A 26,361-nucleotide genomic window follows, 5' to 3' on the forward strand; every position below is an offset into this window, starting at 1 on the left:
GTTCTGAAAATGGAGGATGTTGAAAAAGAGAGAAGAGAGAGAAAAATCTTCCTTACTAAAACTCCCCCCCCCCCAGGTTGTACTATATCCAGTCAAGTCCCTTCCTCCCCAAAGCCTTAATGAGGATTTCTTATGTTTGCATTATAAGCTCAAGTCCTTCAGTCCAAATCTAGATAAATATTACCTGGGAGGAATGCTGAGCCTACATTATGAACTCTCAATAGCAATAATTAAAAGACAAAATGCAGAAGCTCAGGAAAAGTAATAGGATGTTTTTCTGTCCAAGGATAAAGATTTATATGAAACGGCAGGAATTTAATAGAATGTTCTGAGGTACAGGAGTGTATTTTCTTGGGATTTAATCTGTGCAAGTAAAAAAATAAATAGAAATCTCGTTTTACCTCACCACACTGAAAATTTGATATTTGATTGCCAAACCACTGAATATGCTTTTGCTGAAACATTTCCGAAGTGAAGTGTGACCATCTGCTTCCTCGGGGCAGTTGTAGAAAGCATACTTTGCATGCAGATGCTCCCCAGTCAATCCCCAGCATCTCTAGGTAGACCTAGGGAAATCCCTACCTTGCAGAACTGCTGCCAGTCAGTGCAGAGAGTTTGGGGTGGGTAACTTGTGACTCTCCAGATGTTCTGGGACTCCAAATTCCATTAGCCTCAGTCACCATGGCCAAAGTTTGAGGATGATGGAAGTTGGTAGTCCAACCGCAGCTGGAGAGCCACAAGTTCCCCATACCTGGAGGTGTCAGTAGTAATTGAAACCGACCACTAGACAGATTTATTTAAGGCAGCTTCCTCTGTTCCATTAGATTCCTGCTTCATTAACCACTGGATTTGTGGACATGCCAGCATCAACACATAGCCCTTTGAAGAACTGGGCAGCCCTTGAAAATGCACAACTTCACTAACACTATTCATGAGGTCCACCTCTTTCTGACTTTCTGTAGCACATTTTCTCTTTTGCCCCAGAAGATTGGTCTGTACAACCTACTTATTGGTTGTATTTTTGTTTTAATTGACATTGGGGGTGTTTTGCTCATAGTGTACACAGCTTAGAGATTTTTAAACAATGAAGTGGTCTATAAATGCTTTGTGAAGAAATGATGAATGCATAAATAATGCAGAAGAATGAAGTGATGGGTATCACAACAATGTTTATTCTGTTTTCTCCTGCCTGGACATTTCTTGTAGTACTTTTAAATGGAGTGAAATAGTTGTTAATTATTATGTATGTTTCATGTGATTTTTGATTTGTTTTTTACACATCCTTTTATGGAAAGTATACATCAGTATGCATGATTTAAAATGGTATATATAAGAATTCTAAACAAACAGACAGGGATGGAAGTGGAGCCAAGGTGTTTAGCAGGATCTGGTCAGGCATGGGTGAAGCCTGATAGCATCTGGAAACGAGATGCTACTGACATTTCACACATTCTGCAATATATTTTTGCTGGTTGAACTGTTAAAAACTGGTTGTTTGGTATCTCTTTCTTCTATGACTTCGGCTAAGCCAAGCTTCCCTAACCTGGTGCCCTCATGATGTTGCTGGATTGCAACTCCCATCACTCCTGAAAATATGGCCATGTTGGCTGAGACTGATGGGAGTCAAACATCTGGAGAGCATTAGATTGGGCAAGGCAGGGCTAAGCCCTCACTGGCATCTGCTTTCAGCATCAACACCATGGTTCTGCTCATCACACAAGTAAAGTGATGCCAGTTTGCAGCATTCTGAGGCTGCAGCTTTGACTCCCTCTATTTAAATGGGTCTTCATATTTACTATGTATATAAAAATCAGACATCAGAGAATTTTTATTAAAACTGTGATGACTACGAAATAGCCCAGGTTCACATCTTCTCTCTCCCCCACGCTTTGTGTCAAAGCCAAAAAAGACAGCACAGTGCCTCTCAATACCCGTAAGGTTTATTAAAACATGTGCTTTTTCAGCTTTAAATTAAATTAAAAACTATTTCAGCTCATACAGAAATAGCATCAAAGTGAGGAAATGAGAGGATTACAACGCAAAGAAATAACATAAAATAGTATGTACAAAGGAAAGAAGAATTATTTTCTGTTAATAAAAAAGACATGGGTATCTTTCTTGGCAGGCCTTATATGGTATACCTTATATACTGGATAGAAAAGGAGAGATAAAGTAATAGCTATTTAAAATAAATAACTTCAGAAAGTATGCTCTTGAGTAGGAGTCATAGATTCCACAAAATATAAATTAATGCCATATCCATTTGCATTTATTACACCAGGTGTGCTAAGAGGTAAAAGACTCGCTCAACAGGCTCCTTTACAATCTGGCTTTTAATTTAGTTTGTACATAGTTTTTTAGTTCATTGTATATATGCTGGCAAGAAACAACCCTTTGGAGAAATATTGACAAGCTGCATCCTTCAGATTGTCTGCATAGGAGTGTTATAGTGTGCGCTTCTCAATACAAAACTGATTGGGGTTAGTTATTATAAAACATCACTCCACAGGGACACAGTAAAGCCCATATGCACCAAGGCCCTAATTCAGCCTTGTATTAACAGAGAAAACAGCCACAAAGTGATATGCAAACTACAAGCTGGTACTTGGCTGTAAGCTGTCTGGAAATGAATGGAAGCTGCAATTATTCTACACAAAGATGACCCCACACATAAACAAACAAGACAACCTCTCCAGTCCTTTTGCTGATCACCTCTTTGTATATCACAATTCTGTAAAATGGCAATGTGGTCATCTCTCACTTGAGAACATGTTAGCTCCATGTCATGTGTAGAGATTGTTGTTCCAAGGTGTCCCACTCAAAAGAGGTCATGTTTTAATCTAGAAACCCTAACTGAAGCCCAAGAGTATTCTACAGGAAACAAAATTGGCCATCCCCAGTCATTAGGTCATTATGGAACTGATCTACCTCAGCATCTAAAAAGAAACAGTGTCTTACTTCCTGTTTGAGAGAGATTTCAAATCCTCCAACCCTCTTCAGGCATCAGTAAACGTGTGGCAGGAGCAAACATAATGAGCACGTTAGATCTGCCCTGCTTTGTCACCATTTTTGTTGCCTTCCAGCTGTCTGAAGTAAGGAGTCTTTTGTATTCATTGAGGCTCCAAACCTGTTTTAGAATCCTGATTTTGCAGAGTTCTAAAATGTTTGGATTGAAGAAATGGTGCGTGAAACAACTCATCCACATATCCTCTGGTCATGTGTTCACTGCTGTCATTGAAGAGAGCTTTCATTTAGCTACAAAACCCAATTCTTTTGCTAGGATATAGCATGAAAAAGAGGTACATAATGTGTATGACATGCTCTATATCGGTTTGATTTGTTTTTTTGGGGAGGATGATTAAAAAATATCTGACAAGGACAACTTAGGGCCAAACTAGATGCGATGGGACATTTAGGTGATCACCCTGTTCACACGTGAAATGGGTGTGCTGGGTAAAAGGAGTATGTGTGAAAGGGCTATCTAATCCTTTTCCATTCTGTGCCTTGATGCCCTGGAGCTGGCTGCTCTAGTGGATGGGAGATGGGAGTGGAAAACACTGATTGGAGCAATGGATGGAGGGAAAAGAAGGTATCAGTGGTGGGAGGGCTGGCTGTTCTTTTCCCATGTGTTCTTTTACTGTTAAAAGAAGACTTTCATCCTTCGCTTTGTATTTAAACAGGGCAGACACATGAAAAGAAATATGTCAGCCAAGGTCAATTCTAGTTTGGCCCATAGAACTTGAAATGTGACAGAAACACCAATGTATGATACCTGAGGGACGGCAGTTTGAGACCTGCAGTGTTAACAAATATTAACAGAGACCAAAGTATAATTACCCCAGGTCTCCAGTTCTAATTTCAGCCTAGTCCTCATATTGTTCTGCCAGGTCCCAGTGAGCATTAGTTGTGCCAGGCCAATTACAAACCATGACACTGGGATATAGTTAGGATATAGAGATGTTTCTCATACATTGCAAAGCTGTGCAACCTGATTAGGATCAAGTTGTCACCCTTCTAGATTCATGGACGGCTGAAAATACTTATCAGGAACAATGTGCCTAAATTGTCACCAATATCAATAACTCTTAGCTAGTTAAAAGGTGACATAGGCTTTCAAGTTTATTGAAATATCTCTATGTTGTTGTTTTTCAATAATGGGAAATGATTCACTGCTGTAGTTTGGGATGTGGGAGAAGGACTAGGTCAAAAGAGGGCCATGGTATTACTTGGTACCCAGTGTACCCTGTGTATTGTAAACCAGTCTCCATTCAGGGCACATGGCAGTATAATAACACAGCTAGCGCTGATGGTCCCCCTCCCTTTTAGAGTCCCCAGACAGAGTACTTTTTCCCAATGGCTGATCACTGTATTTGGGATGAATCAAGCTCTCAGAAGGCTCTCAGACAGAAGAACTGCTGTGAGCGGGAGCAAGCCAGCATTGTCGTATGTTACATTCTCAAGTGACCAATTAACTACTTTCCCTCCTTTGTTTGGGTGATTATTGAATGTTTACCCAGATGTTTTATGGCACAAGACACTGCCAGGAAAGGGCTTAAGGCTAGAGATGAGCCATTCTGAGCAGAGACAGGAGGCCGAGTGGGTTGGCTGAAGGTAGTGAGTGGTAACCTCATGACCCCTTGTGCTTAAGTGGGGGAGATGACAGAGAAAATGACTTAGTTTTCTCTCTTCCTACTGTTGACTCTTCCACTCAGCCCAGCTGTCACTGGGCTCTGGGTAGAGAAATCTGAGCTAATACAAGGTTTTACGGAGACAACAGGTGGGTTCGTTGGGGGTAGAGGGATAAGGCTTTGAAAAGCCTTTCAAACTATAATGAAGATACTTTATCTTAATTAGTTTGGATACTGGATCTTCTCTGAGAAAACATCTAGGTTTGGAGTCATATGTTTGGACAAGGCCTCACACCACTCTTCAGTAAATGCCTAATGACCCATTCCCAAGGGTGTGCTTTAGCTTCAGTAGATGAAACAGAGAACCGTTGTTACATCTTGGGAAATGATAATGCTGTATTTGGGCTAGAGAGAACCCTTCTCTTTCTGGTTGTGCTGGGCACTATCAGGGTACATGCCAGGAGTAGATGCTGTAGTGTCTTTATGAAGTCAGCTGGGGAAGAAAGGAGTGAAGAATTTTGTAATTCAAACAGTCCCCTCTCAAGCTGTTTACTGAATTCACATCATGAAACTCTCTCTCAAATTAAAAAAGTGAAATAAAAATGGATCCCACTCCAGACTCTTATGACATATCATTTTATAAGGCTGACATCTGAGTCTCATACAGCATGTCATGCCAGAGCAGTAGAACTAGGAAAATATCTTCCAAACCTGATTATTTTGGTCACCAACGTGACCGATTAATGCCATTTTGTTAAAAATCTGGGCACAGAACCCAGAATTAATAGACAAATAGTGCCAAATTACTTCACAAAAACCTCAAAGATGTCAAATGGAAAATTGGAAAGAGGCAGACCCATACTGGACGCAGTGGCCAGATCTCAACGGACAGCCTTGTGGAAGTGAATACTATAAATCCTGACTAACAAAACAAAAAAACCCAGAAAACCATGATATGTGCATCAAAATGAAAATATTAATTGGAACCACCAGACATTAGCACAAATATTAATTTTCCCTCTCTTTTGATATGTACAAAAATATATTTTTCCTTTTTATTTGTTTAAATTATTATTTTCCCCAGCCTCAATCCCAGCCAAAGTCATGTCCAGTCATCTGGTAGAACTTCATGTTGAAGGGCCTGTAGAATTCCCGCAGCCTCTGGACCACTTCCTGGTCTATGTTGGGGTGGGTCCGCCCCTTGGTTTTGCCCAAGCAGTGGGGCTTGCTGCTGCCTTCAGCCTTTTTCAGGCATGGGAAACCCTTGGTTTTGTTGAAGTAGAAGTGTTTGTCCGTGATGATCCTCTTGAGGCCCAGAAAGTCCTGGACTCGGCCTAACTCGCCAGCTGGATCACTGATTAGCCTCTCCCCACTGACAAAGAGGATCTGCCCAATGGGAAAGTACAGGAGCCAGTTTTCCAGGTGCTTGGCGTAAATGCCAATCTGGATGGCACTCCAGGAGGTATCAATGAGGCCCGTAGTCCTGTTTTTGAAGGTCAGGCTCTCAAAGGTGGGGATGTCAGGCTTCTTGGACAGAGTTTGCGTGTAGTCAGAAATGGCTCTGGTGACCGGGTCTCTCACCACCACAATGAGCTTGGTGCCCTTCGACATGGCAGAGATGCGAGCCGGGGCTTCCTTGGTGACAAAGTAGCTGGGAGTTTTCTCCATGGTGATCTGCCCATCGAGAGTTCTTGGCATCAAATCCCTAATGCAGAAAAGAGGAGAGATCGAAATTACTTTTGGAGAATTGGCCTTCAACAGCAAAAGTTTGGTTAAGGTCTCTTGCAATGAAGGCCAGCTGGCACAAACAAAATAGATGCACGTAGATTGCACTTACTCATAGCACTCATAACACATTTTTCATTTGTTTGAATGCTTTACTGTCTACACCAAGGCTCAATTGCCATGGAACCATACCATCCATTTTCATAAGCTAAATCTGACACAATAAGTAAATCTCCAGTTATGTGCACAGTGTAGCTATTACATGTGCATTGAGCCACAAACATATCAGTAAGTAGTCTATCCTATCCAAACAGTGTAATTTAGCTATGATATCATTCCCACAGATGCAAATAGGAATGGTTTCCTTTATTACAAATTGCTATGGAAGTGGTAGCTATTTTTCTTACTCATAAAATTATTACTTAAGAATTATTCAGTTAAAATTGCCAGGCAGCAGATTCAGTTTAGAAAAAAAGATGTACAATTTCGGACACTGCATAATCATTATGCTGGCTGACGCTGATGGGAGTTGGAGTCCAACAATGTCTGAAGGGTCACAGGTTCCCCATTCCTGCCCTGGGAACTAGCTTAGATGACTTCTAAAAATATTAGGCAAATTAATGGAGGAGAAGTCTATAGACAAGCTATTAGCGATGATAACCAATTCCTCTGTGCAGTGGCGTAGCGTGGGGGGTGCAGGGGGGGCCGGCTGCACCGGGCGCAACATCTGGGGTTAGGGTTAGGGGGCGCAAATCCACGGGTTAGGGGGCGCAAATTACTTGCCTTGCCCCGGGTGCTGACAACCCACACTACGCCACTGCCTCTGTGTTCCCAAGTTGTATAGCTCTGAATCCCAGTTGCCTGGTGTGAACAAATAGGGGTTGTTGTTGTTGTATTCATACCCCGCACATTTGACTGGGATGGTTATTGCCTTTGGACATCCTAGAGGCATTTAGCTAGTCACTGTTACACCTCCAGCTTCGTTAAGAGCGGTGGAGGCGTAATCTGGGGAACCGGGTTCACGTCTCCGCTCCTCCACATGCAGCTGCTAGGTGACCTTGGGCTAGTCACACTTCTCTGAAGTCTCTCAGGCCCACTCACCTCACAGAGTGTTTGTTGTGGGGGAGGAAGGGAAAGGAGAATGTTAGCCACTTTGAGACTCCTTAGAGTAGTGATAAAGTGGGATATCAAATCCAAACTCTTCTTCTTCTCTTCTACTTGTATCTAGTTTGTGTAATGGCATGTTTATACATTCCACTCATCCTTGCATGTTGTGTTGTACTCTCTTGGGGAGGGGGAGGGGGGAAGGAAGTTTCTTTTCTGTATGTTGCATCTGAAAAAACATGAGGAGGTTTTTTGTTTTTGTTTTTAGTCACCTCTCACTCTACCCCAAAGCAGTCCTGTTCATCCTACCATTTTATTCTCATTTGTGGTTAGTTAGAGTCAAGTGACCTTCAAAGCTGAATGGGCATCTGAATATGGGTTTCTCAGTCCAAACTCAACACTATGAGTATACAATGCTACATGAGTGATCTTCCACTTATGGAATGGGGCTTCCAATTCCTCTCCCTTCCCTGAGCTCACCCCTCCCAGAATATTCCCCAGCCTTTTGGAAGAGAATTTGAGGGTGCACAGAGGGTTGCAGGGGAGAGAAGGAGGAAGTGCCATTGTGGAAGTAGAACAGCAACACTGGATGCAACCCTATATATTTCACCAAACTGATTATAACATGTGGGGTTTTGGGGGGTGGGGGGGTGGGAGAATGTTCTGAGTTTTCAAACATTCAAAACGACGTCATCAAGGGAAGGCAAAGCAACTGGTGCTTTAAGCTGAATGTGAGTGGGAAGATGGGAATCCTAGCAACAAAAGCAATTCAACAAGGAATCATCTGCCTGAAAAAAACTAGGGTTGCTTGAGGAATTTGTTCTTTGTGATTTCTGATAGGAACTGATCTGCTCTGCATCTCCCAGACTAATGCGGAGATCACAACACAGTTATCCTTTGGATTTTGTACTTCTGTGGGTTTTGCATTGCAGTTTTGGGCTTTTAAAATGTCCCCATGTAGTATAAAGATGAATATTTTATGATAAGCTTTTTTTAAGAGAGAGAGAGAGAGAGAGAGAGAAGAAATGCATACTTTGAGAGAAATTTAGAAAGGCATATTTTGGGGAAAAAATACTTCCAGAAATACATATTTATGTCCTCCATGTGCATTTTTAAGAAACAGCAGATTAATGTGGAAGCAGAATGGAATAGACTTACAAATAAACACACGTGAAACTGATGTGAACCAAAAAGAGAGAGAGACTAATATGTAAATCCTAAAGGGAAACTGTTGTGAGGGTTTGGGTAAGAATAATTACAACATTAATTCAAAAGTCTAAAGTTGTGATGTTCAGTTGGAGAATGTAATCAAGATGACTTGCAAAACTGAGATGACACTGGGCCAAAATAAATTAGAGAGAACATCATGGTATGTTTCTATCATGCGACTCCTATCTCCCTTTAAAAAGATAGCCCAACGTGATGCAAGAGCAACGACTGCTAGATTGTATCCTACTACTAAATAAGTATCCAGGAAGCAAGAATGGGCAGTCTGACTCTGTGTGTGTTTCATTATAAAAGGTATGGTTGTGAAAATAATTCTTATTTTGATACATTTAGATTACAGATTACATAAATGTGGCAACTCATCACACTTCTCCCTCTGAGTAATTGTTACATTTTAAAACCACATTTAGGAATGGGGGAGGAATGCATTTAGTCTGCTTTCTGCAGCACACTGACCTGGTATGACTCTTCTGTATTTGCTTACAGCTCACAACAAAATTCCCAGTTGGATTATGCACTTATCTGAATTTTGCAGTGCAGTTTTGGTGTGAAACTTTATTGAAAAATAGGTGTTTTATGTATAAAAAGTGCATACAAAATGCATTTAATTTAAATACAGTTTATTCGTGCATTGTTTTAAAAATGTCCAAACAAAATGGGACTGGGTGAATTTATGATTGTGGTCCACCAAAAATGAAAATAAGCTGCTCGGTCCACTCATAACCACATGAGGCCAATGTGTGATTACATAGACAAAGCCTTCACTTGAGTCTTCCTAGGTACTGTGTCTGAATGTGCCCCAGAAGCCACAGTTCTTTACTATTTTTAAACACCTGAAATAGCTTAATAACTGTTAGATGGCAACAGAGCACTGTAGGATCATCTAACTTTAAAGACAGACTTCTGTGAGCTTCCTCTTTTAAAAAGGATGCTTACAGAAAGGGTCAGCCAAAACCCAGTCCCATAAAAGCAAACAAAGATTTTTCCCAGATGATTCACAATAGGGCCAGATATTGCCAAGTCCAACATTAATTACCCATTCTTAAAAATGAGAGGAGCCACCGAAATGCTACCCTAACAAAGCAAACACAGAAAGTTGATTGCTCATATCTTGATTTACCGGGGAACTCAAACTTTTAGGTGGCATCTTTGTAGCACATTAGTCTTCTTCAGAACTGGGAGATTAATGCTATCTTTGTCTGCTTGTGTCAACACTTGGCAGGCTGAAGCCATGGATTGCATGTTGTTGGGAGCCACTAGGCATGTCCTGCCACAGCTTTGGAGAGATTAATGAATGACAAAGACATCTTTCATGGACATAAACAGCAGCCTGTAGGGCCTTATGGATGGGTGGCATCTGGATTTTATTGAGAAGGAGCCACTTGAAAAAGATCAGAGCCACAGAAATATTTTGGCAAACATAATTTCCAAATGATTTTTTGCCAGAATAAATGGACTGTGTTATTTTAAATTTAGTAGGATTGGTGTGTGTGTGTCTATTTAATTATTTAATGAAAGAGGATGCCTTCTCTGAAACAGAGTACTTTTTATATGCGTAATCTAAATTCACAGTCTAGCACCGACTCAGTTCTACCCATGCATTTGATAGGTCAGCCATGCTTCAAGTATGCTACCAAAGGTCTAAAGCTAGCGCCTCAATGGAAGCTTGGGAACAACAGAACCAAGAATTTGGGAACTAAGCTTGGGAACAACAGAACCAAGAATTTGGGAACTAAGCTTGGGAACAACAGAACCAAGAATTTGGGAACTAAGCACCATGTCTATTAAATATCCCTCAGTTCAGGCACCAGCAGTCGTCACAGAAGCAATAGCATTTGACAAATGCTGGCTAAATGTTGACTATTCTCAAATTATTTAGGCAGCGTGGAAAGATAACTGACCCTGAACATTTCAGCTACAGCATTATCTGATTTACATTGTCCGGTTTGCTGAATAAGTTTATTACATGCCTACTTTTTCATTGAGAATACTACCAATCTGGTGCCAAACGTTTGATGTGCTCATTAATGTTTTGATGTTGGACTGGAGCAAGCAGAAGTATCTGTGTGCAGGACCAACCTGCAGGTTTGGGCAGCGTCCTGGCAGAGATGCTTCTGCCACTTAGTGGGATGGTGTGGAAGTGGTACAGGGTGGTGGCAAAGTTGGTCCTGTGTGGACGCACCAGGAGGACAGTGGCACACCCTTGCCCCATGGTGCTGGCCACCCCTACGAGAAGCACTCAGCCTTGGTCACCTTTATCCAAAGCATGTTATAGTTAACTAATAATAATAATAATAATAATAATAATAATAATAATAATAATAATAATTTATTATGTGTACCCCGCCCATCTGGCTGGGTTTCCCCAGCCACTCTGGGCGTCACCAAAAATGAAAAATACATTAAAATGTCACACATTAAAAACTGCCTTCAGATGTCTTCTAAATGTTAGGTGGTTGTTTATCACTTTGACATCTGATGGGAGGGTGTTCCACATGGTGGGCGCCACTACTGAGAAGGCCCTCTGCCTGGTTCCCTGTAGCTTTGCTTCTCGCAATGAGGGAACTGCCAGAAGGCCCTTGGAGCTGGACCTCAGCGTCCGGGCAGAACGATGGGGGTGGAGATGCTCCTTCAGTTATACTGGGCAGAGGCCCAGTATACAGGATGCATCAGTGATTACTTTCATTCCACGGTTATGGGTTTCAGGGAAGGAGAGAAGTTGCACATTTTCCCTTTGGGACATGCATGTGTTCCTGATGTGTTCACAGTTCTGCTATGCATCTCAGAGAGACTATGCCTGAGGGTGTGCCTCTACCAAAACAAATTCTATGCTTTTTAAGTGTCAGGCTGAATGGAGCTTAAATGCTTGCCATGCACTTCCCTTCCATTTCCTTCCCACCACTGGCAAGTTTGAGAGTTTGTGCCTGTGAACTGCGTTCTGCCGCTACTATTCAGAGACAGAATGCATGTCTGTTCTTCAGTCCCAACCTATTTGAGAGTGAAGTGAATCTGTGCCAGGTGGGGGAGTGCTTGTATGCTAGCTTCCCAGAGGGTGTGTCACTGCTGCTTACCAGGAGGGAGAGGGACAAAGCGGTGGGGAAGTTAAATGCACCAGCCCAAGTATCGGATTGGCTCCACCAATGTGTTTGCACCCCATCAGCTTTCCCATTACTAGTAAGCAACAGTTGTAGATAGGTAGCCGTGTTGGTCTGCCATAGTCAAAATAAAAAAATTCCTTCCAGTAGCACCTTAAAGACCAACTAAGTTAGTTCTTGGTATGAGCTTTCGTGTGCATGCACACTTCTTCAGATACACTCAGATACACTCTGTATCTGAAGAAGTGTGCATGCACACGAAAGCTCATACCAAGAACTAACTTAGTTGGTCTTTAAGGTGCTACTGGAAGGAATTTATTAGTAAGCAACAGTGACTGATCTGTTGGGAAGCTGGATTAATGGCACCACACCATCTGGAAAGCCACTTCTGGAAGCAACACCACCCCTACCATCCATCCAGGATTGCCCTGCAGACCTCAAGAGTTCTCTACTCACCATGCATGCCCCTGGCTAGATCCACTCCTGTCCTCTCCCCCAAGTAGTTTTGACTTTCAACATGCCCATACAGTGGTACCTTGGGTTACAGACGCTTTAGGTTACAGACGCTTCAGGTTACAGACTCCACTAACCCAGAAATAGTACCTCAGATTAAGAACTTTGCTTCAGGATGAGAACAGAAATTGTGTGGTGGTGGCACGGCGGCAGCGGGAGGCCCCATTAGCTAAAGTGTTACCTCAGGTTAAGAACATTTTCAGGTTAAGAACAGACCTCCAGAACAAATTAAGTTCTTAACCCGAGGTACCACTGTACGGGCTGTATTGTATATGCAATTTGCTAACAGAGGAGCAAATGGGGCCGGATGACTGTTGCTCTGATTATCTTTCTTCTGGGGTGTGATGGGAGAGAAGAATGACCATTGAACAGGTTTTGCTGTTCACGTGTGATAGTTCCTCTCTACACAGCCTCCTTCATTCCCCTCCAGCATTCTGTTTCTCACTTTGAAATGCTTGGTGGCGATTGCTGAATGGGCAATTGTGTCTTGAATTATATAGGCTCAGGATGCCAAGTGAAGAAGAAAAGAGCAGCGGCGGGCAAGCTTGCAAGCAGTACGGATACAGTTTCCATGCAGATGCCCTTGGGTGCAATGAACAAAGAGTGGCACATTACGGAGCACGGGGCCTTACGGCAGAGCCATCCCTGAGTGCTCACACACACTGACACAATCGTTTATCCTTATCTTTGGCATTGTTACCATTGACCTGACCATGGCCCCCAAAGGCTGCATTAAATAACTGCTGGCGAAACAATGCAAAAGAAAGAGATGCCAAAGCTGCAGGAGGGGGGAAAATATTTGTACAAAAGCAAGCCTGGTACAAGGCCCAGCCCCATTGAGTGACTTATTCACACACCTCCCCACATGAGCCTCCAAGTCCCAGAGGCTGTGCAAAGTCTTATCGCAGGAGCAAAACATGGTCCACGGGCACGATGTAGTGTGCGCTCAGACATGCATTTCCATTGTCCTGTTGGCTGAAGGAGGCAATGTTTATGGATTTGTACAGATGGGCTTTCGCCAACACCAGTCGGCATGCTCCACTGCAAAAGCAGTTTCATGATGAAAGGCATAGGCACAGAGGGCACTTCTAGAAAACCTGTTTAATGAGCATTCATCTGGATTTGTTTACAGGGAGATTAGACAATGTTGGCTATTTGATGAGAATTCATTCTCATTTGTTTGCCAGGAGGTGAGATGACGTTGCATCAAAACAAGTATCATCCCACACTTTCCAGGGCGTTTCCTCATCACTTTATCCATCACAAAAAGTCCAATGTTGTAAGAACTGGGTTTCTTACGCCAAACAACTACAATTGCCCAACCTGAATGTGCCAGTTCCCACAGTTCCCACCATGCGAAAATTCACTTATCTGAAAATAAAGAATTATGTGCAAACATTTCTACACATTCCTCAAATTCAGATATCCAAACAGCTGGAATTTGCCCACTTCCTAATTTATTTGGATGTTGCTGGTCAATGGCAAACATTTAGGGCAGAAAGTGCAAAGAAAGGGAAGGGGGAGAGACTGGACAATTAAAAGAACAGGAGAGATTGGACAAATCTGTTTTCCCTTTGACTCTCTTTTGCTGGTCGAAAGAAACCATGGTGGGAGTGGGAAGAGAGATTGTGGATAAGATATGTTCACAAAGGAAATAATGGAAATCATCAGGTCATAATGAGAACACTAGCCTAATGAATGATTTCCTGGGAATGCATTGTGTTCAGTAAGCGAGACCTGCATGTATATGACTGAATCCCACCTGAAAATACCAGCAGTCTGGAAGTGCCCATATTCAACTTAGGAATTGCTTGAAGGTGGGTTTAAAGCTTAGATGTTTCTCACTGCCATTCCCCTCCCACCATCACCTTTATCTAATTTGCTATTCAAGTCCATTCTGCTATATCATTCTTTGGAACCCTACAGGGGTGGGTGGTTTGGGGGAGAATTGCAATATGTTGGTCCAAAGTACAACCTCCCTGAATGACTTGTCCTTCAGAGGCCACTGGTGTTTTGACCCAACATGTATCTCACCATTAAGAAATGTTTTCAATAATTCTAAAGACTTTTAAAGTTCAAGGACCCATCCTCTAGATCAAAGTGTTAGCAGTGTGCCCCTGACAGTGCTACTTTTGTATGATTTTATTTTTTTCTTATGTGCTCTACTTTATCACAGCTTTACCTCTGGGTTACTCAGAAACTTTAAACACATGAAACACTGAACTAAAGGATAGCTTAAAGTGAATAAGCAATGTGCTGGTGCTTTGCTCCTTCCCTGGCCCTGTTGCCACTATACTATGGTGGTTTGGCTTAGCCTTATATGCCAACCTAGGCTCATGGTTTGTCTCATTCCAAACAAACTACAAGGAACTACCTTTACCACATTGCTACTGCTTTCTGATAATGGTACATTTATTTCTCAGTAGGTAGACTGGTCTATTTCGAAGGGTGGGTGGATGACCATCCACTTGAAATGAATGACAAAACTACATGCCTAAGCTCAGCAGTGTCACTGTGGGTTTTTGTTACATGCCTGCCTGAACAGAAGAAGGCAGGTCTATGGTCTTGGCTATCCATACCTCTCCCTTATCTCAAATCAAAATGCATGTATTTGTCACATGCAACAATGTTTCCATTGTGCTGCAGTTCATCTTCCACCAAAAACTATGTAGTTTGTCTCACTATCATAATTACAGAATTTAACTGTGAACATTATATTTTCATTACATTATTCTGCCCCATTCATTTTAGCATGAAGGAAACACAACACAAATAATGGGGAAACATTATGAATTACGTAACATTTGTGGACCGAAAGCAACAATTGCAAATACTAGTCATATTCACGGGATCAATTTCTATTCTGAACATGGGATGAATACGTGAACACTGACCATTTCCGCTCTTGTCTCTGTTTTCATTGGAAATTCCCTCGTGTCCCTACTTGTAGCACATTGGTCATGACGCTGGTTGCCACTGGACTAGAGCCTCATTGACCTCCCCCTCCCACACTCCTTCAACTCTACTCTCTCTTGTAGCAGTGGGGAAGTGCACAACATAAATCTCACATATCAATGAGTTCATCTCTGGAAAAAGACAGGGGCTATCCAACATGATTTAGTTGTGTGTTGCTTCTCGAGAGATGCTTTGCTGCTCAGATGACAGTGCCGGTTAAAAATGAAAGCTGCTTGTTAATGCAGAGTTATCAGGGTTTTGCATATGTGGGCAGGAGGAGATAAAACAAAACACCTCCCCACTGGCACTGTGAGTCAACAACATGCAATGCTTTGAAAGAAAGAAAGCCGGGGGGGGGGGGAGAAGGAAATTCTGATAAAAGCATCAATCCACCATGGGATCATGGCATCTTGACACCTTTTGCTGTTACTTCACAGTGTTTGCTGCCTCCGGCATTTGTTCACTTGGTGTTTTGTTTACATTTCAAGCAACATGCAGAAGTGCCAAGGCGCTATTGCTGTACTTGGAGGTATGATTCAAGGCAAGGATGGGGGAGGGGGGGAGACAGGAGCTTTACAATGCTAAACTGACAGACCACTCACTGCCTGGGAGCAATGTTAGAAACTGGGATATATTTAACTAGGCACCAAATGGCTCCTTAAATCAGGGTTACAGGCGCCAAAGCAGAATGTCTACTTGCCATTTGGGGGTCAAATGGCTTGAAAGTCGTATCTTTCAATGCTACTTTTTTCATTCTGATTGTGAAGTTAAAATATCACAGATAGAATTCTGCAGAATGTTTTGCTAGTGTGTGGAAACAGGCAAGACCCAAGGACCCCCAAGCATGGACCTCCAGATGGTGGAAACATCAGATGCCATCCTGGCAACCGGGCAGCTTCACTTGGTTGCAAGTGGCCACACTTTCCCCTCAGTAGAACCTGGAAGCCAATCATAGCTCCACTCAAGATACGTAAGCAGCAGAAGGAAAGCACAGCACACACATGGCTATATATGTTGCTGTTGTTTAGTTGTTTAGTCGTTTAATCTTATAGTTATGGGACATATGCTGTATGTCAACATCTAGAAGGCCACAGGTCACCCCTCATCCCTGGACCAAAGGTTCTCTGGTGGCAGGATCAGGGAAAATCTCCCAATTACTGATCAGATTGCAAAAGGGAAAATGGACCAATAGTCTGACTCTGGAGGAAGTCTTTGGAACTGAAAAACCTCCTTAGTTTACCGACTCAGCATAAAGCCATTTCTTATAGCTACTTTGTCTTACGACAGTAGCACTGAGAGGAAAGTGCAGTGCGCACTATGGAGGTTATTCAGAGCCTAGAAAAATAAGCTAATATTCTCTTTTTTGAGAGAGAATGCGTGGTCTTATTTCCAGCATAAACTTGAATCTGATCCACCTCCCCACTCAAACAAACAAACTATGGATAGAAAAAATGGTTTTGGCTGCGTAAGGTTTGGGATTAATCTGAAGGGATGTGAAAATCTTCTTCTGTTGAATAAGTTAGGCACCCTTTTCACCTTTGATATTAAATTACATAGTGGCTTACTGTTTGAAAACTCTATGGGGACAGTGGGCTATGCACAGCAGGAATTATTGCATTTCATAAAACAAACATCATAAGCTTGGGCAGTTTCTGGCTGGCCAAAAGCAAAAGGGGCATTTGCTATGACTCTGAATGCCATTTGCTAGGGCTCAGAAATAGGGAGAGCCCTATGGCACTCAAGTGCTGCTTGTAGGCTTCCCATCAGCATCTGGCTGGCTATTGTGAGAGCAGAATGTTGACCAGGTAGGCCTTTGGTCTGATCCAGCAGAGCTTTTCTTATGTTCTTATGCTGTGATGAATCCCAAAATGCACAGTGTGTGTGTGACCCAACAAACAGTTGAGAAAGCCAAAAGTACCCCAAGCAGGACATCTGACCCATTTAGAAAGATTCTTTGTGTTTTTAGATTCTTGCTTTGAAGTCCCACTGAAGCTAGTCTGGTATCCTGACAGAAGTGACCACAGACATTAATGATGGAAGCAATCCATTGGGAAATTCTCCTGTGCAAGCCCACTGAAATGAATGGGAGCTGCTGAAGAACCTCTTGGGGAGCAGACACTTGAGAACACCTACAGTAAATGAAGCAGTATTGAATCCTGATACACAACCCTGCAGAAATGGGGACAAATCTGGATGAATGTTTGGGATGGTGAGCTTTTGTGGTTAAGCTGCCATCAGAAGGTCAGTTTGGTGTGTTGACTGGTTGTATGAATGAACTACAGTGGTACCTCGGGTTAAGAACTTAATTTGTTCTGGAGGTCCATTCTTATCCTGAAACTGTTCTTAACCTGAAGCACCACTTTAGCTAATGGGGCCTCCCGCTGCCGCCGCGCCGTCACCGCATGCTTTCTGTTCTCATTCTGAAGCAAAGTTCTTAACCCGAGGTACTATTTCTGGGTTAGTGGAGTCTGCAACCTGAAGTGTCTGTAACCTGAAGTGTCTGTAACCCGAGGTACCACTGTATAGTTTTCTGGAAATGTCTGAATTGGAAAAAAGTTCCTTTGCAAATTAGGGTTATTTGCATAAGGTTTTTTTAATGGCACACTTGCCTAACAGGAATCTGCGGTGGGCACCCATTCATTGTTCCTAATGAAACAGAAAAATTTCTGTGGGGGGAAAAAAGACTTGAAAAATTTTCTGCTTTGGATTTTTTTTTGACCCACATCACTGGTTAACACACATCAAGCATGACTGCATCTTCCTCATTGGCTCATGGGAAATCTATAATAACTTAGGGGGGCTAAAAGAAGGGCAAGCTTGATCTTGCCACAGGGGTATGAGGTGAAAGTGCTTTCATCCATAGTTGCCCGACTTTCACCACAAAGGAGATGACCTAAAATGGTTTGTTCTGAGTCTGTGGCAGAGTCCCTTTCAAGCTCTGTGGAGACTTCTTTGCTGGTGCACACAGACACTACAGTGTTTTTCCATTTCATGAAATAAGCTGCTGGTAATGAATGCTGCTGTTTCTTTAGGCTTGCCCGCAACTGTGTGGGATGCCTGTGGTTTTTCAGTAGGGGAGGTTGCACATGTTGTGTGACTTTGTAATGGATCCAGATCTCTCACTTGCTGGTAGCTCTTCAATAGGACTTCTTTAACAGCATTATTCTCTGCCCTGGGTAAAGTGCAAACAGGGCTTGAATTTACATTTCAGCTTGCAAACAAGTCCTGGTGTTTGCATACTGAATGTGGCTCCAGTAACTGACATATACTAGTATTGTATCCAAGCCCAGTTCTTCACTGAATGGAGAGAGGCACTGATTGACTACAACACGTATGTGGAAATTTTTATGGGGATAGGGAGCGTTCAAACTATTCAAAGTACCCACTCAAAGTGCATGTTGACTTAACAACCCTTGTTGGACTTCACATAGCACTTTAGAGATGTGCCACACGTGTTTTCTCAGTAATCCTTACAATAGGAAAAGCCAACCTGCACCAACAATCAGATGTTGTTGAACTCTGATACCCTGGTCAATGTGGCCAATGATCAGTGATGATTTGAGCAGTGGTCCCAGAACATCTGCAGAGCCAAAGGTTGCCTACCCTTGCTTTACATCAACCCTGTACATTAGATAAATATTGTAAGCAAAATACCTAGTAGAATGATGTGTGCATATTAATTTATTTAATTTATATGTCATAGTGTAGGTGTGGATGTGGCGCGGAAGGGACATGAAGACTGTAGTTTGCAAGGATCCATGAAGGGTGCAATTTTGTCTCTATGTGCATTTCTACCTACTGTGTGGGATCCCTGACAGTCAAGAATCTATAAGCCATCCAGTGACCAAGGACTCCCTGGTTTATAGCTAAGTCCTTTAGGTATGCACAGGCTCTGTGCCTTACAGTGCAATTTTATACATGCATATTACATGCTTGTACAGGATTACAGCATTAATGGGGCAGAAACTAAGAATGCGAAGTTTAGGAGGAAGCTAGTTCAAGGTTTTCTTCCACCTCTGCTAATATTGGTGTGTGTGTGTGTGTGTGTGTGTGTGTGTGTGTGCATGATGTGAGAGAGGGAGAGAAAAAACTATGTAACATCAGCAGAAACTTCCATTTGAAGAGTCAGGAGTCAGGACATGGCAAATATCAATGTTTCGAAAGAAAGAATTTCAAGACAGAGGAATGTACAATTGTCTGTGTTGGAAGAAAAATTAGAGAATTTCAGCAAAAAATCAAATTCATTCCTGACACGTCAGAAAGCAATGTTTTCCAAAATGAGAAGGCATCTTTCTAACAAGGTTTTGAGCTTATGCTCAGCTGAGTCTAGATCAAGCCTTCACTTCACATTAACAATGCTTGCTGTCAGAAATTAAACCCACCAAATTAGAAATTACATGATTAACATGAATTGACTGCTCATTGGGTTTACGAAAAAGAAAGAAATGTTGCTGTGGGTAACCAGCCTTGATTGTATTGTGAATCACAGTCCTTTTAGTAGCCAGCTCAGTATTTAGTTCTGCACTTATGACATTACAAATCAACCCTTGCTATGTGTTAAATACACTGAGTATCTTACAAAATATATCTCTTAAATACTAGTTTGTTCAAGCAAGAAAATTAAGCTTTTTGGGGACTTTACCAGTTTTTAGTCTGATGAGAGGAATCAAATATCTGAATGGTCTTCTGGAAATGAAACTCACTGTCCATAGAAAACTACCATGCTGTGGAGAATGGTTCTGCCTATTTAACATGCTGTTTTCCTCTGAGGTCTCCATTTCGTGGAGGAATGTTCATAAAAATTGCTTCCCTGCCTCCCACATACCCCTGTGAACTGACATGATGCTATACCATTTAATTCTGCTTAATGTCCAAAGAGTAAGACATTTAATTATTTAATAACATTTACAAACCACTTAAGGCTTCAAAAAATTCGAGGGTGTGTGCAGTATTCTTAAAAAAGCTCAGTATTATTTTAAAATGCAGCTTAACACCAATAAAGCAGCAATATAAAATCATTGAAAACAGGAGTTAGGGGAGTCAAACATATAAAACAGGGTCTGATCTTATTGGTCATGGAAAGGCTGGGCAAATCTATTCATCTTTACATCTGAAGCCACTGATGATTGCTGCTGTGTGTATGGCAGGGGAAAGGAAGGGCATTCCGCAACACAGGGCAATAGCAGAAAATGCCCATTTTATAACCAGCGATGATAGAAGATGCACTATGACCCATGCTTATGTCAAAATATGTAAACGGACTTGATTTGGCATGTTGTCTGGAAGAGCGGGATGTGAATTTCAATACAAGTATGAAAAAATATGAGCTGAGGGTGACCAACAATACAGAAAGGCTATATGACAGTAAGGGTGTGTCTGCTGAGGTTTTTATTTGAGTTTCAGGTGTGCTCATTTCAAACACCTGATCCCAATGATTTGCATGGCACACATGCAGAAGAGCCTGCTCTTATTCCTTCCCTATTGTTAGCATTCTAGGGTGTAGCTGAGATGGGCAGCAGGCTTCGGGAAGATGGGTGGGAAGAGAAGTGATACGGTTTTGCAATTCTCATACTAAACGTACTTTTCAAAGCTGTTGTTGGTACGCTGACAATGCATGAATCAGGAAACTCAAGAAATGTTCATGCACAGATATACGTGGAGGGAAGTGTTTACAACTTATGGCAATCATATTAGCTAAACAGTAGCCAGAGACACTACAAAGTTAGAACTACAGTCCTATCCCCACACAGTGGTGTAGCGTGGGTTGCCAGTGCCTGGTGTCGCATGGAGGGGCACATATATACATACATGTTTAACTGCTTAATGGTATCCATGTCACCCACGAGATGAGAAAAGAAGAGGCCTCGTCGAAAGAGGTCACTTCCTGGTTCACTTGGAGAGTCCGTTTTCAATGCAGCCCAGAAACAGAGCTGTATTGAGGCAGCGCTGGGTGTTGAAATGTTGCATCCCTAACAATTTTGTGTCTGGGGCAATTGCCCCTGTGCCTCGCTGATACGCCACTGCACCCACTTACCTGAGAGCAACCCGCACCGAACTCAATGGTACTTGCTTCTGAGTAAACATTGTGCTGTAAGAACTTGGAAAGTGCATCTGCCTTGCCATGCATTGCTTATTGGCAGGAAACCTGACTCTTCATCAACCCCAACTGGTACCTTCACCCCACTTCACAGCATCATTAAAAGCGCCCTTAGCACAACTGGAATGAAAATGAAGAGATGTCAGTTCCAGTCTTAGTACTCATCACCAGGAGCACAGCTATTTGAGCCACATAGTTACAGATCATTCTTTTATTAAGGAAATGATGAGGATAAAATAATGCTTTTGTCTTCCTGGGCCTTCTAGACTAAATTCTCACTTAAGCTGGAGCGAACACAAGCATTTAGCAAGGTGTTGTACAGACAGAAACCCTGCAAACTAGCTTTATTCTGCAACATAGTTGTTCAGTCACAGAGACACTGTTGTTTCTTGGCATCTCAGAAAGCTTGTTAAAAGGTGAGATGCCACTCTGTGTGCTGGAAAATAAAATCTGCTGATCAAAATCCCCAAGTAAAACATATTTTTTCTGCTTCTGAAATCAAACCAGTCTGACTTCTGGTGCTAAAATACACAGGTAGTGATGTCTGGGAGCGCCAGCAGACATCTTTATGGAAGATGATGCCTCCATTTATTCAAGTAGGCCTCGGTATTTATGTATCTCATTACATCTGCAGCCTGTGGCATCTGTTTCCATGCTATATCTGTCAAGCTACATCTTATCAGAGAAGCTCTCTTTCTGTTCTGCATTCCTGTCTCTCCTTTTACCTCACTGATAAGTAACCCGATGCTTATTCTAAGCTCTTTTTTAAATAACAGAGTAGGATGCAGACAAAGCTAAGCAGACAGCCTGAAAAGGAACTCAAAAGGCACTGTGAACTGCCACACATCTCTGATCAGCAGCGCTCGATGTGGCAGAGTCAGGCTTGCAAAATAATTACATAATGCCAGCGTTTATTGGAGATGGCTGCCTCTCTGCTGGGATGCAAAGGCTCCTAACAAGCTGAGCTGATGCACAAAATGCACTTGTGTGATAGATGGTTTGCACATCAGCTGGACCAGATTCTCCCCACCCCATATCATTGCCAAACTGAATTCACAAGCTTGCTGATGCTCAATGAGTAGATGTGCCCAGGATTGCACTGTTATACGCAAGTGGTAATTGGTTTAATTGCAGGTATCTCCAGAAAAACCCCTTTAGGAAGGAACCAGCACGTGGGAGGTCAAAGAATTCTGCTCTCCTATGAAAGCAACTTGCTAACTTTTATTTCACGTAAGTAATTACCAAGTGTGGAAACAGAACCTAGCACTCCCATATATCAGGCTTATGATGTGACTCCTTCTCATACACCCTTATTTCAAGGCAGAATGACATGTTGCAAGCCAACACACATAGCAAAAAAACAACCCTGATGCCCTCTTGATTTGCAGCTTTGGGAGAAGGTGCTTTGGAAAGCCAAGTCACAGGGAAAGAGGAAACTTATCCCTTCCCCTCTAGCTCTCCCTGGCTGCTTAACCCTCCCTGTATGGCCCTCATATGCTTCTAAACACTAATGCAAATATCTACCTGGAACTCTGAGTGTGGGGAAGGAGCTGGGAGAGGAGCTCCAGCACAACAGTGGCAGGCAGAGTGGTGCTTCTGCACCACTCTCTTCCAAACCTGCTTTTCCTCAAGACAGGTGTGCGTAACCTTCGGCCCTCCACATGTTGCTGAACTACAATTCACACCATCCTTGGCCATTGGTCAATCTTGCTGGAACTGGTGAGAGTTGTAGCTCAGCAACATCTGAAGAGCCAAAGGTTCCCTATATCTGCCCTAAGAGAAGTGCCTGCCAGGGTTGTTTCCGCATGTATTTATGTCTAATATGTAGTTCAGCCTTCACTCAATGAAAGAAAATGACTGAATGTGAATTAATTTGGTGCAACTTTTCCAACAACCAAGCTGAACTTTCACTCAGTCAGCTTGTTCCTGTAACTTGAAAGTGTAAAGGACAGTTGGGAATAAGGGTTCAAGTCTGGTTTATCATAGATAATGGCAAATGACCTTTGATGACTTTTGCTTCTAAGTTTATTTATTACATTTGTATACTGCTCTTCATCTGTAGATCTTAGGATGGTTCACAACATTAAAGTTGCTTTACAAAAAAGTATTGCTCCACCTCTCAGCTAGTGGGCTAAGGATCCTGTAGTACTAGAAAATGACTTCTCATGACTTCTTTTGGTTAACATATCAGTTCTCTGAAGAGGTTCTGCTCTTAAGAGCATGCTGAGCATACATAAATTTGACTGCAAGCCTATGCACACGTACTTGGACTAAGCCACATTGAACACAACAATACTTACATGGAAGTAAGTGTGCATAGGATTATGTTATTGTTCTGTTTGCACTGACAAACAATTGTCATGCCTCTGTTTCTGACATTCATTCTTAGAAGATAGGGAGGGTGGTTGCTATTTTTCATCAAGCCAGAGAGCAGTGTTATAATTACAGGACTGCTCTTGAGGATTTCAAGTAAGAGGCAAAACAAATCTACCCTGGGACCTCTGTTAGGGCCTGCGATGATGTGCATACAGTTGAAGAACAGCAATGGGAATGATGGGGGAGAATGACTAACTACATCCCATGAGCAAAGTTTTAAGAGCCTGAATAGAACCAGAGACCTCAAGGGTCCATTGATTCCTATCTTTGAAACACTCTATTTCGAGAGCTAGAATGTTCACTTGTATACTAAGTACAATGGTATTTCCCCTTTAGGCAATGAGGATATTAGGAAATCCAACACTTTTAAAAATTAAGATGAAGAAATTCAAAGTCCAAGATTTTTTCATTTGCCCATTTGTTCCCATTTGTTCTAGAGGTGTTTGAGTTTACCTGTGTTACTGTGACCCCTAACCAGCTGCTATCAATCCAATAGATGACCTCTCTAATGAATAATTGCAGAAGGAGCAGGATTTTCACAGCAGATAAAGAACTGTAAGGTGCAAATGAAGTCCAGTGCCTCTCCAATAGGGTCCATGAGCTTAGCCAACCTCATGCTCTCCAAATGTTGAGGACCACCAGCTTCCATCATCCTGGTCCATTCCCATGCTTCCTGGGGCTGATGGGAGCTGATGCCCAACAACATTTAGAGGGCACCATGTTGGCTACCACTGGGTTTAGGCTTTCATTTTGGAGTTGAAGTCAAACTGTCCAGTGCACCAATTGGGGACACTGAGATTCTTGGGGCGCTGATATTTTTTTAGCTGATGTAGGAATATGAAACCGGCAAGATCCAGGGCTGTCACAATGTCTTCCATGTAAAGGCATCCACACTGTGGGATGAGTTGCAACCTTCACATCAGACAGGTAGCTCCCCATGAGGTCAATCCACCTATCATAAACTCTGTATTCCTAATGAAACACCCACTACAAGCATTGCTCTTTCTGCCTACTCTCAGAGGCATGTACTCAGCATGAAAGAATATTAGTTCACACCAAAGTATGGGTCTCCTCTAAGGATCATTTCCCTCTTTCTCAGAATGACACTTTCCTTCCCCAAGACCCTCAACTCTGTGACAGCAGAGGATCTACTAGTCCAGGCATGGGGTGTCCCTATCATGTTTCTGACATTCTCATCTACAGACCTTCCAGCCTCCCCCAGCACATCCAGGTCAGCCACCTTAGCCTCAAGGGAGCTAACTTGCTTCCTGAGAGCCAGGAGCTCATTGCACTGAGCACACCTCCATGACTTATGCCCGACAGGCAGATAGCTGAACAACTGCAATCCACCGGGGAGAGCTGCCCCACCAGTGTATTTCCTGTAATTCAATCACAGGAAAACTTTATTTAGAATGGAAAAGGCTATAAGAGAGTCATCACCCAAGGGCAGAACTGGAAGCCCAATTGCTTTGGTCTGTTAATAGCATATTGTTTAGCTTCTTGCAATAGCCAGCATCCTCTGGTCTAATAAGGTTTCAAAATTAGCTTCCAATCATGCCTTGAATTATCAGGAAAATGAATCTTACCCCAACCACCCTGACACCAATGATTATACATCTTGCTGTTACAATATTATGCTCAGGCAAGCTGCAGTGACTCCCTTTATGGCTCTTTTAACCCATTAACCCTAGCCACACAGTTTTTTTCATTGCAGCAGTACTGGGGCCAGTTTTTTATTAGGTGCATATTCCTGCACTCTCAGTTCTGCCCTAAATTAGACTGCAGGTACATTGGACACATTTTTCCCCATGAAAAGCATTTCCTCCTTCCTGCTGTCAGCTGTGCCCAAACTGCCACTGTCAGCTCCATGGTCCTACAACGAACCCTGATGAGTGCACAATGGAGCATCACTGACTAAGGTTTGCATGGAGTACAACAACTAATGTGTGTGAAAGAGAATTTGCATATATGTATGAAACCATCAGTGTTTGTTTGATAACAAGAGCAACTTTGGGCCCTTCACTTCCATGGTTGCAACTTTCTGTCCTTCAAAGTTGCTTTCTGAAGTATTGTCCAAAATGGGTCTGCTGTGGGCACATTTCCAACCTACAGCTCCCAAACCTGGGTCTTGCAGTAGCTTCTCTACAGCTGAGGCTGCCAGTCATTGCACTGTTTTAAAGTCACCTTGTCAAAAGGGTCAGTAACATCAAGGGCCCATTCTTCCACAGAACTGCAGGTCTTAGACATTAGAGACTGATATTATATGTGATATTATATCTTAAAGGTAAAGGTAAAGGGACCCCTGACCATTAGGTCCAGTCGTGGCCGACTCGGGGGTTGCGGCGCTCATCACGCTTTATTGGCCAAGGGAGCCGGTGTACAGCTTCCAGGTCATGTGGCCAGCATGACTAAGCCGCTTCTGGCGAACCAGAGCAGCGCACAGAAACGCCGTTTACCTTCCCGCCGGAGCAATACCTATTTATCTACTTGCACTTTGACGTGCTTTCGAACTGCTAAGTGGGCAGGAGCAGGGACTGAGTAACGGGAGCTCACCCCATCGTGGGGATTCAAACCGCCAACCTTCAGATCGGCAAGTCCTAGGCTCTGTGGTTTAACCCACAGCGCCACCCACGTCCCTTCT

General features: G+C 42.6%; 1 protein-coding gene across 1 annotated transcript in view; it reads right to left on the reverse strand.

Annotated features, from left to right (window-relative positions):
• Window positions 1-1,930: 1,930 nt before the first annotated feature.
• LOC309527228 (heparan sulfate glucosamine 3-O-sulfotransferase 3A1-like) overlaps window positions 1,931-26,361 on the reverse strand; it is a 68,887-nt gene continuing 44,456 nt past the window's right edge. Inside the window, exon 2 of the mRNA XM_082213884.1 lies at window positions 1,931-6,333. Coding sequence (XP_082070010.1) covers window positions 5,715-6,333 — 619 coding nt within the window. The 3' untranslated portion in view covers window positions 1,931-5,714. The remainder of the gene's footprint in view (window positions 6,334-26,361) is intronic.

Source organism: Podarcis vaucheri (genome assembly GCF_965113315.1).
Source record: "Podarcis vaucheri genome assembly, chromosome: 2".
NCBI lineage: Eukaryota > Metazoa > Chordata > Lepidosauria > Squamata > Lacertidae > Podarcis > Podarcis vaucheri.